Consider the following 16,565-nt stretch of genomic DNA (forward strand, 5'->3'; position numbering starts at 1 on the left):
TATATATATATATACACACACGTATATACAGTATATATATATATATATATATATATATACACACACGTGTATATATACTTATATATATATATATATATATATATATATACATGTATATATATATATTATATATACGTATATTTACATATTATATATATATATGTATATATATATATATAAGTGTATATATATATATACACGTATATACATATATATATATATATATATATATATATATATATATATATATATATATATACACACCGGTATATATATATATAATTTTTTTATTTTTTATTTTATTTTAGTTTTTAAATGGTATCCTAAAGGAGAATTGAGAATTGCACTTTTTTTTTTTTTTGCCTATCGTTCACAATTATTATGAGAGACATGTTTTTCTTTTCTTTTTTTTTAGGATCCTAAAGATGATTTAAAAAACTAAATGCGGCTAATGGGAGTCACCGTTGTAGCCCTCAAACTTCCAAACCCTCCATCAATGTTTTATATACACACTGCAAATCAAATTTAGTAACAGACACTTTCATAATAATACGTAATATGTTCAATATCAAACCGTATTTTGGTCATTTTATGCATTACCGGTGTTGTGCCAAAATGTAAACAGTACAGTAAGTGGGCTAATTGGAAGGTCACATGAAGTTTGGAGCTCTGTAGCAACTGACTGTGCAGAAAGTGGGCTTTGTACCGAGGATGTCGTTGTGGCTTGTGCAGCCCTTTGAGACACTTGTGATTTAGGGCTATATAAACAAACATTGATTGATTGATTGAAAGTCAGCGACCTCTTTGCACTATGCAGCATCGGCTGACCCCTCTCTGTCAGTTTACGTGGCTTACCACTTCGTGGCTGAGTTGCTGTTGTTCCCAAACTCTTCCATTTTCTTATAATAAAGCCGACATTTGACTTTGGAATACTTAGTGACTGGATGTTGCACAGGTGGCATCCTATGACAGTTCCACGCTGGAATTCACTGAGCTCCTGAGAGCGGCCCATTCTTTCACAAATGCTTGTAGAAACAGTCTCCATGTCTAAGTGCTTGATTTTATACACCTGTGGCCTGGGCCAAGTGATTAGGACACCTGATTCTGATCATTTGGATCGGTGGCCAAATACTTTTGGCCATATAGTGTATCTATTTCAATACAGCACAATAGAAAGTTAACTTCCAACCTGAAGACTGAGATAGAATCCTTTCTCGGCACACACGTGTAAAGGTGAGCGCCCCCATGAGTCTCTGGTGTTGATGTGCGCGCCGTGCAGCAGCAGGTCCTGTACAATCAGGTGCTGATCGGTAGCTGCTGCCACATGAAGCGCTGTCTGTGCACAGAAGGAGGGGACATGAGCTCACTCTGACTTGAGCAAACATTCACAAATGTAACATACCGTAGCTTCGCTACTTCAGGAGTAGTTCACCCATAATTGTGTTTGACTTTTACGCATTAAGGACCTGATTTACGAGAGATTTGCGTGTACTAAAACACGTGCAAACCTGACAGCACACCCAAAGCTGATCTACTAAACGTGTGCAAAGTGGATTGCGTCTGAAGTGAGCAGAATAAGGCGTGTAATCCATTTTGCATCTTTGTCCTCATTAATATGCAAAATATATGATGATCATCAAAATGCCCACAATAGTGGGAGGGAAAAAATGCAAATATAATTATTTAGCACACGCAATGTGATTTATCAATACTCATCACCCTTTTGCGAACACTATTTTGTGTTTTATTTAGCACATGTTATTATTAGCCTTTATTTAACCAGGTAAAATCCCATTGAGATCAAAGATCTCTTTTCCAAGGGAGACCTGGCCAAGAGGGCAGCAGCAAGGTTACATTAAAAACAGTAAACAAATACATAAAACATCACATTTACAACATTAAAACTTGCTCACATGACACATGTGCATACAGACAAGGTAGACTGCAATCCTTTCACAGAAGCTTTAAACTCATTCAACGTAACTAGGGTTTGAAGTTTGTCAGAAGGATGTGCAAACTGACAGTTCCTGCAGGATGGACGGACGAGATTCTTTCATTCAACGTGTGTGTGTCAACATTTTGGACGGTCGAGAAAATTAAGCAATTTCCTTTTATAGTTTTATAGCTCTAGGATGATTTAAAGGGGCTGTTTAAAATTAATTCAATTGATGTGTTTTGGTGTCTGTTAGCGGTTTTTATATTTAGGACATATATTACTATAATATATCTTCAACATGAAGACATCTTTTATTAAGCATTTTTTGGGGCATTTTGCAGTTTCTCATTTCAGACGAACAAAAGCGCTGGTGATACGATCCACAGCTTTGCGCAAAGAGATAAGAGTCAGTGTGCACATGTTTGTGTCTAGATTGCAATTCAGAGAAGGTGTTACAGATTATACCTACTCAGTGGCCTAGTGGTTAGAGTGTCCGCCCTGAGATCGGTAGGTTGTGAGTTCAAACCCCGGCCGAGTCATACCAAAGACGATAAAAAATGGGACCCATTACCTCCCTGCTTGGCACTCAGCATCAAGGGTTGGAATTGGGGGTTAAATCACCAAAAAATGATTCCCGGGCGCGGCACTGCTGCTGCCCACTGCTCCCCTCACCTCCCAGGGGGTGATCAAGGGGATGGGTCGAATGCAGAGGACAAATTTCACCACACCTAGTGTGTGTGACAATCATTGGTAATTTAACTTAACTTTAACTTATAGATGTGTACTGCAGCAAACATCAAGCGCACACACACACACACACACACACACACACACACACACACACACACACACACACACACACACACAGAGAGAGAGAGGAGCATGACAACATGAATGTGCAGAAAAAATATCAAGTGTCTCCATGGTAAAAGCCCTGTATGCACCACTTTTCAATTGCACACGCAGCAGTGTTAGAAGATCACACGCAACACGGCCACTTTTAGTCCGTACCATTTTATTTTTTGCACACTGTGTCTAGCACGTGCTATTTGGAATTTAGTAATTTAGGCCCCAAACCTTTAAGTGACATGTTGGAAACATGGTTGTTATTGGACGATCCCAGGATGTGGCTTACCCAAAATTGGTATTTAACCTAGCTGGCTAATTTACAAAAGCGTATTTTCTGCCACTAAAAAAAGTTCATTTTAAAACAATTTAACAATTATAATGCTTTAACAATGTGTCAATTATTATAATTCAACTGTTCTTACTACCGTATTATTTGGACTATAAGTCGCAGGTTTTTTTCATAGTTTGCGACTTATACTCAGGAGCGACTTATGTGTGAAATTATTAACACATTACCGTAAAATATCAAATAATATTATGTAGCTCATTCACGTAAGAGACTAGACGTATAAGATTTCATGGGATTTAGCGATTAGGAGTGACAGATTGTTTGGTAAACGTATAGCATGTTCTATATGTTATAGTTATTTGAATGACTCTTACCATAATATGTTACGTTAACATACCAGGCACGTTCTCAGTTGGTTATTTATGCCTCATATAACGTACACTTATTCAGCCTGTTGTTCACTATTCTTTATTTATTTTAAATTGCCTTTCAAATGTCTATTCTTGGTGTTGGGTTTTATCAAATACATTTCCCCCAAAAATGCGACTTATACTCCAGTCCGACTTATGTACCGTATTTTCCGCACTATAAGGCGCACCTAAAAACCACAATTTTTCTCAAAAGCTGACAGTGCGCCTAATAACCCGGTGCGCTTTATTACGATTAATTTTCATAAAGTTTCGGTCTCGCAACTTCGGTAAACAGCCGCCATCTTTTTTCCCGGTAGAACAGGAAGCGCTTCTTCTTCTACGCAAGCAACCGCCAATGAAAGCACTCGCCCCCATAGAACAGGAAGCGCTTCACCCGCCCCCATAGAACAGGAAGCGCTTCACCCGCCCCCGGAAGAAGAAGAAAAAACGCGCGGATATCACCGTACGTTTCATTTCCTGTTTACATCTGTAAAGACCACAAAATGGCTCCTACAAAACGATCCGGTTCATAAAAAGACGCAATCTCTCCATCCGCACACGGATTACTACCGTATTTCACAGCAACTGAACCGCACTGTGGAACGGGAGCACGTACGGTGAATATTCGCTCCACAGGGAATGAGAAGTCATCCTTCACTGTGGTTCTAGCTTGCCATGCTAACTTCCACCCATCCAAAAGAGACCTTTCCAGCCGGCGTCATCATAAAAGCTAACTCGAAGGGATGGATGGATGAAGAAAAGATGAGCGAGTGGTTAAGGGAAGTTTACGCGAAGAAGCCGGGTGGCTTTTTTCACACAGCTCCGAAGGCGAACACACCTTCACTAAGACGGGCAGATAGCGCCGGTCGACATACGCCAACATCTGCCAGTGGATCGTAAATGCCTGGGCAGATAGTTTCGGTCACAACTGTGGTCCGACCTTTCCGGAAGGCAGGATTCACAGAACTGCTGCACAACAACAGCGACACTGACTCCGGTGACTTCGACGAGACGGAACCGGCCATTTTGGATCCCGTATTCGCCCAACTTTTCAATTCGGACACCGAAGACGAAGAATTCGAAGGATTTACGAATGAAGAATAACTTCAGAAGGTGAGCGCTATGTTTATTTTGTGTGTTGTGACATTAACGTTCGAGCAACATTATGTTGCTATTGTTCTACACCATTTTGAATTTTACTATGTTTGTGATTGCACATTTGCGTACATTTTGGGACAGAGTTGTTAGAACGCTGGTTTTCAATATATTATTAAAGTTTGACTGAACTATCTGACTGTTTTTTTGACATTCACTTTAGCGCAGCGTTTTTTTGACATTCACTTTAGCGCAGCGTAGGCGCGGCTTTTAGTCCGGGGCGGCTTATTGGTGGACAAAATTATGAAATATGTAATTCATAGAAGGTGCGGCTAATAATCCGGTGCGCCTTATAGTGCGGAAAATACGGTATGTTTTTTCCTTCTTTATTATGCATTTTCGGCCGGTGCGACTTAATACTCCGGAGCGACTTATACTCCGAAAAATACGGTACATATTGGTAATTAATTCATACAAACAAGGTTATTATTTACTGGCTGACTTTTAGCTTTAAAATTGCTACAAAAATGTATTTGTCACAATAGCAGAAATGCTAACAAGCCACTCAATATATTTCAATATGTATGATCTCTCAAAACCTCAAAGTACATTTGTGGTACAAAGCACAAAAAAGTAATTTAATATGTCAATTTCAGCACACAATGTAACAAATATGTCATATCGCACATCTTTGACATTAATAATATCTCAGGAGGAAAAAATGTCAGAAATCTGTTCCACTTGGTTACTTTTCTTTTGGCACAAATGGGTTGGTGTTCTTTTTCCAGTTTAAAGTGTCATTTTCAGTAGTCGTGTGTACAGTACTACTATTGCAGTAAGCCTTCAGATGGGGTTTGTTGCTTTTGTATTGCTGTAATGATCACCCTCCCGAATTTTCCGGGAGACTCCCGAATTTCAGTGCCTCTCCCGAAAATCACCCGGGACAACAATTCTCCCGAATTTCTCCCGATTTCCAGCCAGACAACAGACACGCCCCCTCCAGGTCCATGCGGACCTGAGTGAGGACAGCCTGTCGTCACGTCCGATTTTTCCCCACATAAACAGCGTGTCGGCCCAGTCACGTCATAACATCTACGGCTTTTGGAGAGTCCACAACTGCGCACACAACAAGAAGGAGACGAAGCAGAAGAACGAAGCTGAGACAGTCATGGCGACGACGAGTGACAGAGAATAGAACGAGGATGAAGTGAAGTGAAGTGAATTACATTTATATAGCGCTTTTTCTCAAGTGACTCAAAGCGCTTTACATTGTGAAACCCAATATCTAAGTTACATTTAAACCAGTGTGGGTGGCACTGGGAGCAGGTGGGTAAAGTGTCTTGCCCAAGGACACAACGGCAGTGACTAGGATGGCGGAAGCAGGGATCAAACCTGCAACCCTCAAGTTGCTGGCACGGCCGCTCTACCAACCGAGCTATACCGCCCCATGGATGGACAATTCAACCCTAAACTCACTCCTTTCCTGCAAATTAAATTTCACAGATGCTGCCTATACCTATGGTCCTTCAAAGGCTGTGCTACTGGCTGCAAAGCATTGCACTTTCAAATACAACAATGAGTAGAGGAGTGTTGTGTATGTATATGTGTCAATAAATGAACACTGAAATTCAAGTATTTATTTTATTATATATATATATATATATATATATATATATATATATATATATATATATATATATATATAAAATATATATATAATAAAATAAATACTTGACTTTCAGGGAATTATAGCTATATATATATATATATATATATATATATATATATATATATATATATATATATATATATATATATATATAAGAGATTGAGAATATTATGATCATTACCATACTTGCCAACCTTGAGACCTCCGAATTCGGGAGATTGGGGGGGTTAAGGGGGGAGGAGTATATTTATAGCTAGAATTCACTGAAATTCAGGTATTTCTTATATATATATATATATATATATATATATATATATATATATATATATATATAATAAATACTTGACTTTCAGTGAATTATAGCTATATATATATACATTTATTTTATTATATATATATATATATATATATATATATATATATATATATATATATATATAAGAAATACCTGAATTTCAGTGAATTCTAGCTATAACTATACTCCTCCCCCCTTACCCCCCCCCGATCTCCCGAATTCGGAGGTCTCAAGGTTGGCAAGTATGGTAATGATCATAATATTCTCAATCTCTTATATATATATATATATATATATATATATATATATATATATATATATTTTTTTTTTTTTTTTATATGAATGTATATATATATATATATATATATATATATATATACATATATACATATAAAATATATATATATATATATATAATAAAATAAATGTATATATATAGCTATAATTCACTGAAAGTCAAGTATTTATTTTATTATATATATATATATATATATATATATATATATATATATATATATATATATATATATACATATATGTATATATATATATATATAAGAAATACCTGAATTTCAGTGAATTCTAGCTATAAATATACTCCTCCCCCCTTAACCCCCCCAATCTCCCGAATTCGGAGGTCTCAAGGTTGGCAAGTATGGTAATGTTCATAATATTCTCAATCTCTTTGTTGTGGAGTGGTGGTTTTCATTGAGGGAATTTGCATTTATGTAAAGCAAAAGAACAGTAGAAGAAAAACAAGTATTTTTAGGACCATATTTCTAACTTTCTTATGGCACTTCTTTTTGTGACGGCAAAACTCAAGACGTTCCGCGGTGTTGCTGTTCAGCAGCCGTTGCGTATCTGGAATGGCGGGACTGAGTTTATTTGCTTCTGCTCCTGTGGATGGACAGAATAAACTGTTTGTGTTTCGCTTTACTACAACTCCCCTTTATCATGGGAATATGCGCAGAGTCGCAAGATCTTGTAAAACTCTGCTGTACTTCAATGCGCATAAGAACAGCGGTGGGGATTGTCGGATGGCGGAGACGTTCCATGGCACCGATTACGCATCTGGTGGAAATCTGTGGTTCGTGCCAAGTCCAGGCCAAGCCAAATAAAACTAGAAGCCAAAACAGCAAACATTTACGGTGACCTCCCATTTCACTTTCATTTCTCACATTCAAAAGTTAGACTTGTTTGGCAAGGTTTGCGACATCTACTTTAGAACCACACCTTAGACTGGGCAAGACAAAGTGAACTATAAATTACAAATCCACACAAAAAAGCTAAAACTGATCCAAAAACTGTTGAAAAATTGACACACAGTTAATAAATAATAAATGTGAATGCCTGTGTCCGTCTATTTTCTACTGCTTATTCTGTTCATGGATACAGGACGCTGGAGTCTATCCCAGTTAACTGTAGGCTGCAGGCAGACTACACCGTGGGCGTGTTGCCAGTCTGTGGTACAGTGATACCTTGGTTTACGGTAGTAAACGGTTACAAAAGGTCAAACAAAAATCAAAGTATGCGAGAAAAAAGGAAGCAATTGTTCCCATAAGAAATTATGCAAATCCAAGTCATCTGTTCCAGGCCCCTGCAAATATTACCACAAGACAACTCTTGTTTAGCGGCGCCTCTTCCAAAGCACAGACATGCCCACAACCTAATTACTGATATTTACATTGTTAATGGAGACATTTGCTCCACTATACAAACTTCTGGATTTAGGAACAATTTTCAAGAAACAATAAAATTTATGAATTGAGTTTCCGTAGTAGTTTAGTTTGTCACGCGCAATTACAGAAGAGATGTTATACAAAAGAATATGGCAAACATTTTTGTCAAAAAACAAATATTACCGAAAAACGAGGTACTGCTGCATGATTTAAAACCTATGTGTCAAAGTCAATTCGGCCCGCAAATGAACTATCTATGGCCCCCGGGATGATATTTGATTAGTATTAGAACTGGCCCGCAGGCCACAGCCGCCTGCTGCTGTTTTGCACGCACCAATACTCCATCAGTGTTGGCGTTAGGAATTTTCAAAATGGGGTCCCATTATACACCCTCGCTACCCAACCCCCCCGCCCCCCTTCCAGCCCGGAAGAGTTAGGGCTGCATGGGATTCTGGGTATTTGTTCTGTTGTGTTTATGTTGTGTTACGGTGCAGATGTTCTCCCGAAATGTGTTTGTCATTCTTGTTTGGTGTGGGTTCACAGTGTGGCGCATTATTAGTAAGAGTGTTAAAGTTTTTTATACCGCCACCGTCAGTGTAACCTGTGTGGTTGTTGACCAAGTATGCCTTGCTGTCACTTACGTGAGCAAGCAGAAGCCCCATACAACGTGTAGTGATGGGATCGGCAGTTCTTTTGACTGTACTGAATCACTAGAATCAGTTCCTTAAATTGAGTCGTTCAAAAAATTCGTTCACCGAATCCCCCCGCACTAACATTCAATTTTCATATTAAGGTGTGGGCCGCGTGTCTGAGACCCGTGGTTAATACATAGCACGAAGCAAAAAAAAAACAACGTATGCAGTGTTATTTCATTTTAAATTTCAAAAGTATTTTGTGGCTCCCATTGTTTTCTTTAATTTGTGAAACTGGTCAAAATGGCTCTTTGACTGGTAAAGGTTGCCGACCCCTGGTCTAGGGTTGCAGTTGCCTGGAGGTGTTCTTATTCTCTTATTTGCTCACAACAAAATACCCCCTATTCACTTAAACCTGGTGGTTCACTTTCTCCAAAATTAATATAAACATTTACTATATGCAAAACATAATGTGTTAATTGATAGACACCTCAGTATCAAACTGTATTGTTGATTTATAATGATCCCGACGTCATACAGTATTTGTGCATTTTTCATTTGTATATTAATGTACTTACCTTTGTGTGCTTAATTTTACGGTAACTTCATTGTGAAAACTATCAATGAACAACCTCAAGTTGGACGCTTTTCAGGGACTTACCTATCTGCCAAACTAAATTCCAAAATGTATTCAAGGAAAAATATATGTAAACAAACAAGGGGTGTGTAAAGTGAAGCCAGTGTTACATTCTAGTATTAAAATAAGCAGCAGCAATTGAAAAATAAAGCAAAACGATATAATGTAACAAGAAAATTATATGTATAATATTTCTTTAGCCTTTTTAAAAAATGACATGCACCATAGCCAATTATGCAAATAATACGACAATGTCATATCAACAACGCCCTGGCACTCTGTGGGGAAACACGGAACTACTTAGCCATTGTGTTTTTTTTATTTTCTTAAATTAAGCATTAAAGTGCAACTGCAATCTGCTCGAAGCTAATGTTCCAATTAATAAGATTCTAAAAATAAAAAATACAAATGTAGTCACACTAGCCGGGCTTGTGGAGGCGCATCGCAAAGCCGAATGTGCACTTCCTGTCTCTCACTTGAAATGAGTGTTGTAAAAAATATGTGTACGCAAAATGTATTCTGCAATGTGTCAAAATCTTTACCTGCCCTTTGTGCTCCTTCATCTCTAAAGCATTCCAGCCTGCCATCTTGGCAGCCAGAACGTGGGCCAGAGCCCTTCTGCCTTGAGCCACAGCTATGTGAAGACATCTGGTAAAAAACAAGAACGTGGGCCAAAGAAGGCATGATAAGATGTTGATGATACAATACCTACGTGTCGCCGTCAACGTCCTGCCTGGTCAGCACCTCAGGGGAGACGCCTTCAAACCTTTGTGATTCCTGTTGGATTTGCCAGTGAAACAAAGTCATCGGAGACTTGGGAGCCGGAGGCGACTGGAGACAAGGCGAGGACACGTAAGGACTCATGTTAGGGGTGAAAGTCCCCCAGTCCTCAGTATAGAATGAGTCCTCATGTTTCCTCTTCTGAAGGGGAAACATTGTTGGAGTTGTCACTGCACATTCATGAAGTAAAAAGCAAATACCACACGATCAGTTTGCCTTGAATACCTCACTGAGCTGGTGACTCATCAGCAGTTCTCTGGCACTGATTTTCCTGGGGAACTACAAAAGAAAGCGTAAAAACATGTTCAACATTGCACATTTTACCCAAACTTAACGTTATAAATCATTTGCTTTACCTTTATTGCCAAGCTCTCAGTTTGCTGTCTTTCCCTGGTCGCAACAGGACAGAAATGAGGAACTGAAACATGCCACACCTGACAGCACTTCCTTGTTGACAAACGGCCGAGGGTGACTTTAAAGCTGCGTAATTTGAAACAAAGTCTGACTGTGTTTTGTACTCTTTAACTACCCTTCAACTAGAGATTTCAACCTTTCTTTGGTGTTTGTATAGCAGCACTCAAGAAATTACAACATGTGATTTTAGAGACTGAATTATGAGTATACACACAATAAAACCATACTTACACCACAAACAAATCCATGCATTTTTGGTGAGAATCTCCATACATATTTGCCAATTCATGATTTCAGGTTGACTTGTCCAGGGTGTACCCCGCCTTCTGCCCGATTGTAGCTGAGATGGGCTCCAGCGCCCCCCGCAGCCCCGAAGAGAATAAGCGGTAGAAAAATGGATGGATTACATTATTTCAGGTAGTCCCCATAGCAGGCCTGGGCAATTATTTTGACTCGGGGGGCCAAATTTAGAGAAAAAAATGTGTCTGGGGGCCGGTATATCTGATTTTTAGGAACACTAATACAAAACTCACAATAATGTCTGATTAAATGCTAAAAACGTTATGACAGACCGCCTTAAAAAACGGAATGGAATTTCAATTTTTTTTTACTGAATGAGACACCCAGAATGTACATGAAAATAAAGAATGTGAGATTTACAATATTAACTATGAACGATAAAACACTGAATATTGACAACATTTGAACGTCACACCCCCTCTTCATCCACATATACAAACACAGCAAAATATGATCGCCAAGGGTAAAAAAACAAAAAAACACCTACTATCTGATATATCTGATACATCACTAAGCTGTAGAACTTTGTTGTAAAAATCTCCTTCCGCATCTGTCCCTGACACCCACATTTCAGGCTCTGGAAACACTCAGTGGAAACGCTCCCCACCCACACTGCTTGGTGCCTCGTCTGAGCTGCTGTGACTTAGATTACCATAGTAACTAATTAGATTACCATAGTAACTAGTATATCATGCAAAAGTGCAGATTCCAACCATTGAAAGACTTAGTATTAGAGATGTCCGATAAATGCGTTAACTTGTAATATCGGAAATTATCGGTACCAGGTTTTTTTTATTATCGGTAACGTTTTTTTAATTTTTTATTTTTTTATTAAATCAACATAAAAAACACAAGATACACTTACAATTAGTGCACCAACCCAAAAAACCTCCCTCCCCTATTTACACTCATTCACACAAAATGGTTGCTTCTTTCTGTTATTAATATTCTAGTTCCTACATTATATATCAATATATATCAATACAGTCTGCAAGGGATACAGTCCGTAAGCACACATGATTGTGCGTGCTGCTGGTCCACTAATAGTACTAACCTTTAACAGTTAATTTTACTAATTTTCATTAATTACTCGTTTCTATGTAACTGTTTTTATATTGTTTTACTTTCTTTTTTATTCAAGAAAATGTTTTTAATTTATTTATCTTATTTTATTTTATTAATTAAAAAAAAAAAAGTACCTTATCTTCACCATACCTGGTTGTCCAAATTAGGCATAATAATGTGCTTAAGTCCACGACTGTATATATCGGTTGATATCGGTATCGGTTGATATCGGTATCGGTAATTAAAGAGTTGGACAATATCGGAATATCGGCAAAAAGCCATTATTGGACATCCCTACTTAGTATAGTTCAAGACTTACGGTCATTAGAAAACATCACTGCACATCATAATGGCAGCTACACTTTCCAGTTTAAAGATCTATAAAAATGTTTTGGGAATGTCCGGCGGGCCAGATTGAAAAGCTTAACGGGCCGCATGTTGCCCCCGGGCCATCATTTGCCCAGGTCTGCTCTATAGGAAAAGGTGTCCAAATATTTTCCGACACGGCTCAATTTTAACAAACTAAAATCAACTCAACATAGACATGCTAAGAATATATATATACTGTATTACAGGGAAAAGCCTGCATTTCAGTTTTGTGTGTAAAAGGTGACAAAAGTATGTTAAGTGCCTGCTCATTTCAACAATGCAAATACTGTATATCACACACAAATTACAACATTGTCACACCTGTGGGCTCGCCAGCTAATTAGCATGTTAGCGTCGACATTTTGTTGAGTCTCCCAAAATTTAAATTGGTGGCTGTTAGCTGTAACAGTCAATCATTTTTGTATCACATTGAAACAAAGTTTGAAGCAAGACATTTACCCTGTTATCACAATGTCTTCACATTGCTAGCTAATAGCATTGGTAAACGTTTCCACTTCAGAAATGCCGGCCATTACAGAGGTTAGGGCTGCCACCCGCCCCATAAATATGGAATCGACCCGGACTGAAATGTTGAACCAATACAGGGCGCGGTTTCTTACGTATTTTCCTATTTGTCCCGTGCGTCTGACTGTCACACACACACGTGAACACTGAATTCAACAATAATGAACAAAATAAAAGCGAAGCGGACCCCCGAGTGTGGCTGTAAATGATACATCTGGTTCGCTCTCCTCTGGGTCAAATCCTCTCTGACTCTGTCTGCCTGCACGCAGCACGTAGCTCCGCCCCTCTGCGCTGTCTGTCATGATCGTTGCCTAGTTACGCTGCTGACCGCACCACCGCGTCCTCAACCTCAAAAGAGAAAACACCTCCAAAAATATGCACTTTTACTCTTTTTTTTCTCTTCATCTTTTCATTTGGGTTCACACTAGAGATGCGCAGTTTGCGGACACAACCGCGGAGTCCGCGGATTATCCGCGGGTCGGGCGGATGAAATTAAAAAAAATAAGATTTTATCCGCTGTCGGGTCGGGCGGATTAATTAGATCCTTTATTTTATTTTTTATTTTTTTTTATTTTTTTGCGGGTGGCAGTTAAACCAATTCGGAAATATATATACATAGTTAAATGTTGTTACCCACATACGAAAAACGAGCAGGCACCTGCTGCATATGCCACAACAGAAGAAAAAGAAAAGAAAAGAGATGGACACTTTTACGGAGCGGAGAAGGGACGCCTCGCCGGGGTCCGGGACCGAGGCCCCTTCCCCCGAGAGGGCCCCACCGGGAGCCGTAGCTGAGGCGATCCGCGAGAATTAAGGGCCCGACGCACGTCCAGGGTCACGACCACGCCCACCGCACCGACACCCCGCCTCGTCCGCTTTCGCCGCGGCCGGCGTCACGCGCAGCAGGTAAGCAGCTTACCTGCCCGTGTTGCTAAAACCATCACTTTTCTATCAGTCACAGCGACTTTTCAAAACAAAAATATTACAGCAAAAATCATATGGGTTGATTGACATGTTTATTCTGTAAGCTAACTTCAATAGTTTGAAATTATTTTGACAGTTAATGCCAGTTATCCTGTCAACCTTTCACAAGACTTCAATTTGTTAATTGAAAGTATAAATAGTATAAACACTTTTAACAGTATGTCGTGCTGTGAAATACAGCCGACAGGATTGCGCATGCATGGTGCAGGAGAACAAAGGACTTCTTTCATTTAAGGTTTGTGATAAACCATCAAACTCATTCGTTAAAAGGACTCTATAGTAATATAAAGCGAATTTTTCTGGACATTATCATGCAAGAAAAGTTTATTTTTGGGATCGCGATCACCGCGTAATGATTTTTAAAGGTTGCATTACATTATTAACTGTCCCATGTGATCAGCCAGTGCGATTGGAAGTCCATGCTCAATTATTGCCTCCGTAAATAAAACTTCGGCATTTATCACATCCAAAGAATCTGTTTGGGCGACGAAAAACGTTGAAAGTTTTCCACCTGTATCGCTAGCAACGGCATTAGACTTGTGTTTTTTTGTCCCAACGTGGTCTTTTACATCGCTAATTCCTCCGTGTCCGATCGAAAAATCTTGTCTGCACAAGGTGCAATTCGCGTAGTTTTCACCCTTTTTTTTTATTTTTTATTAATATTAGATATATAACAACGGGCGGATGGCGGGCGGGTGCAGTTCTGATCAAACGTTACATCGGGTGGATGGCGGATGGTTGACGACTTTCTGACGCGGTTGCGGATGAAATAAATTGCTTATCCGCGCACCTCTAGTTCACACAAAAAAAAGTGTTTCATTTTACTATAGTTCTCTTAAAGTGTCCCCAGACAGGCTTTGTTACAGCACTTTATATGCATATGTAACCTATTTATATGGGCTTGCCTCTTTGTGATGTTAAGTTCCTGTCATGGGCTGTTGTACGGTATATGCCTTGAGCTCTTATTTTGAAGGCGCGAAGAGCAGAAGTGGTGACACGTTGTAGTGGAGCGGAGGTTTTTGAAAGAAAGGAAATAAAGTGGTCCTCGTGTAAATCTGGAGCCACCGTTTGTTATTTTGTAGTTTTATATATTATCAGCGACATATATAAACCCTCGGTTACACACATAATACAGTATGTAGTTTCCTAATGAAGTCTTAGCTTGACGCTCCTCTACTTTCTCCTGCTCCGCTTGCTGCGGCAACAACAAACAACTCCTCTTCGTTTTGTATCGTTTACTTGTCAACTTAATCATTCAGAAACGTAAAACAATAACGATGTGGGAACAAATGAATGGCAAAATAAAGAGAGTGTGTTATAGTAAGAAAAGGTTTGGAAAAGTAAGTTTGTGTGGCTCGATTCCACCATACCTGGCTACCATTACCCATAATGCATTGTGTCCAAACCATCTTACCACACAGATCCTTCCGCCATAGATGCAATTAAACAGTTACATAATCTTCGCTGTATTAAAGCAGTATAAAATAGTACGTCATCAAATTATTCAGACAAATGTAATAATTACAAATAAAGTATACCTTATAATTATTCTAAGCATGCGATATATACATATTCCTATCATGCAAATAAAGTAAATAGTCCCATTTTGGCTGAATAAACATAAAGCAGCTTCCATAAAATGTAAATTAACTTAAATAGCATTTAGGCTCCTACACAGTATATGCTCTATTCAGCCTTTAACATGTATACACACACACACACGTTTCATTTGTTTCCTGTTAAAGTAAAAGTGTCCCCAACCGTACAACACTTTACCATGAATTGATTTACGTGGACCCCGACTTAAACAAGTTGAAAAACTTTTTCGGGTGTTACCATTTAGTGGTCAATTGTACGGAACATGTACTGTACTGTGCATCTACTAATAAAAGATTCAATCAATCACTTTATATACTAAAATTTCATTTAAGTATTGTCCTCTTCCAGTAAAGGTGTCCCCAGACATCCATCCATCCATTTTCTACCGCTTATTCCCTTTGGGGTCGCTGGAGCCTATCTCAGCTACACAGGCTTTGTTTAATTTACAGCACGTTATATGTAGAGATGTCAGATAATATCGGCCGATAAATGCTTTAAAATGGAATATCGGAAATTATCAGTATCGTTTTTTTTGTTTTGTTTTTCATTAAATCAACGTAAAAAAAACAAAATACACTTACAATTAGTGCACCAACCCCCAAAAAAACCTCCCTCCCCCATTTACACTCATTCACACAAAAGGGTTGTTTCTTTCTGTTATTAATATTCTGGTTCCTACATTATATATCAATACAGTCTGCAAGGGATACCGTAAGCACACATGATTGTGCGTGCTTCGGATCCACTAATAGTACTAACCTTTAACAGTTAATTTTACTCATTTTCATTAATTACTAATTTCTATGTAACTGTTTTTATATTGTTTTACTTTTTTTATTCAAGAAAATGTTTTTAATTTATTTATCTTATTTCATTTTATAAATAAAAAAAAAAAAAAAGGACCTTATCTTCACCATACCTGGTTGTCCAAACTAGGCATAATGTGTTAATTCCACGACTGTATATATCAGTATCAGTTGATATCGGTATCGGTAATTAAAGAGTTGGACAATATATCGGATATCGGCAAAAAGCCAT

At 38.5% G+C, this 16,565-nt stretch overlaps 1 protein-coding gene across 1 annotated transcript in view; it reads right to left on the reverse strand.

Moving 5' to 3' along the window:
- The window catches only part of nfkbiz (nuclear factor of kappa light polypeptide gene enhancer in B-cells inhibitor, zeta), a 21,176-nt gene extending 7,770 nt beyond the window's left edge, over positions 1 to 13,406 (reverse strand). Inside the window, exons 1-6 of the mRNA XM_061985281.2 lie at positions 10,917 to 13,406; positions 10,628 to 10,751; positions 10,497 to 10,550; positions 10,204 to 10,412; positions 10,034 to 10,139; positions 1,190 to 1,336 (exon numbers count right to left, since the gene is read on the reverse strand). Of these exons, the coding sequence (XP_061841265.1) occupies positions 1,190 to 1,336; positions 10,034 to 10,139; positions 10,204 to 10,412; positions 10,497 to 10,550; positions 10,628 to 10,751; positions 10,917 to 10,960 (684 nt within the window). The 5' untranslated portion in view covers positions 10,961 to 13,406. The remainder of the gene's footprint in view (positions 1 to 1,189; positions 1,337 to 10,033; positions 10,140 to 10,203; positions 10,413 to 10,496; positions 10,551 to 10,627; positions 10,752 to 10,916) is intronic.
- Between the last annotated feature and the right edge of the window lie 3,159 nt (positions 13,407 to 16,565).

Source organism: Nerophis lumbriciformis, linkage group LG23, assembly GCF_033978685.3.
Source record: "Nerophis lumbriciformis linkage group LG23, RoL_Nlum_v2.1, whole genome shotgun sequence".
NCBI lineage: Eukaryota > Metazoa > Chordata > Actinopteri > Syngnathiformes > Syngnathidae > Nerophis > Nerophis lumbriciformis.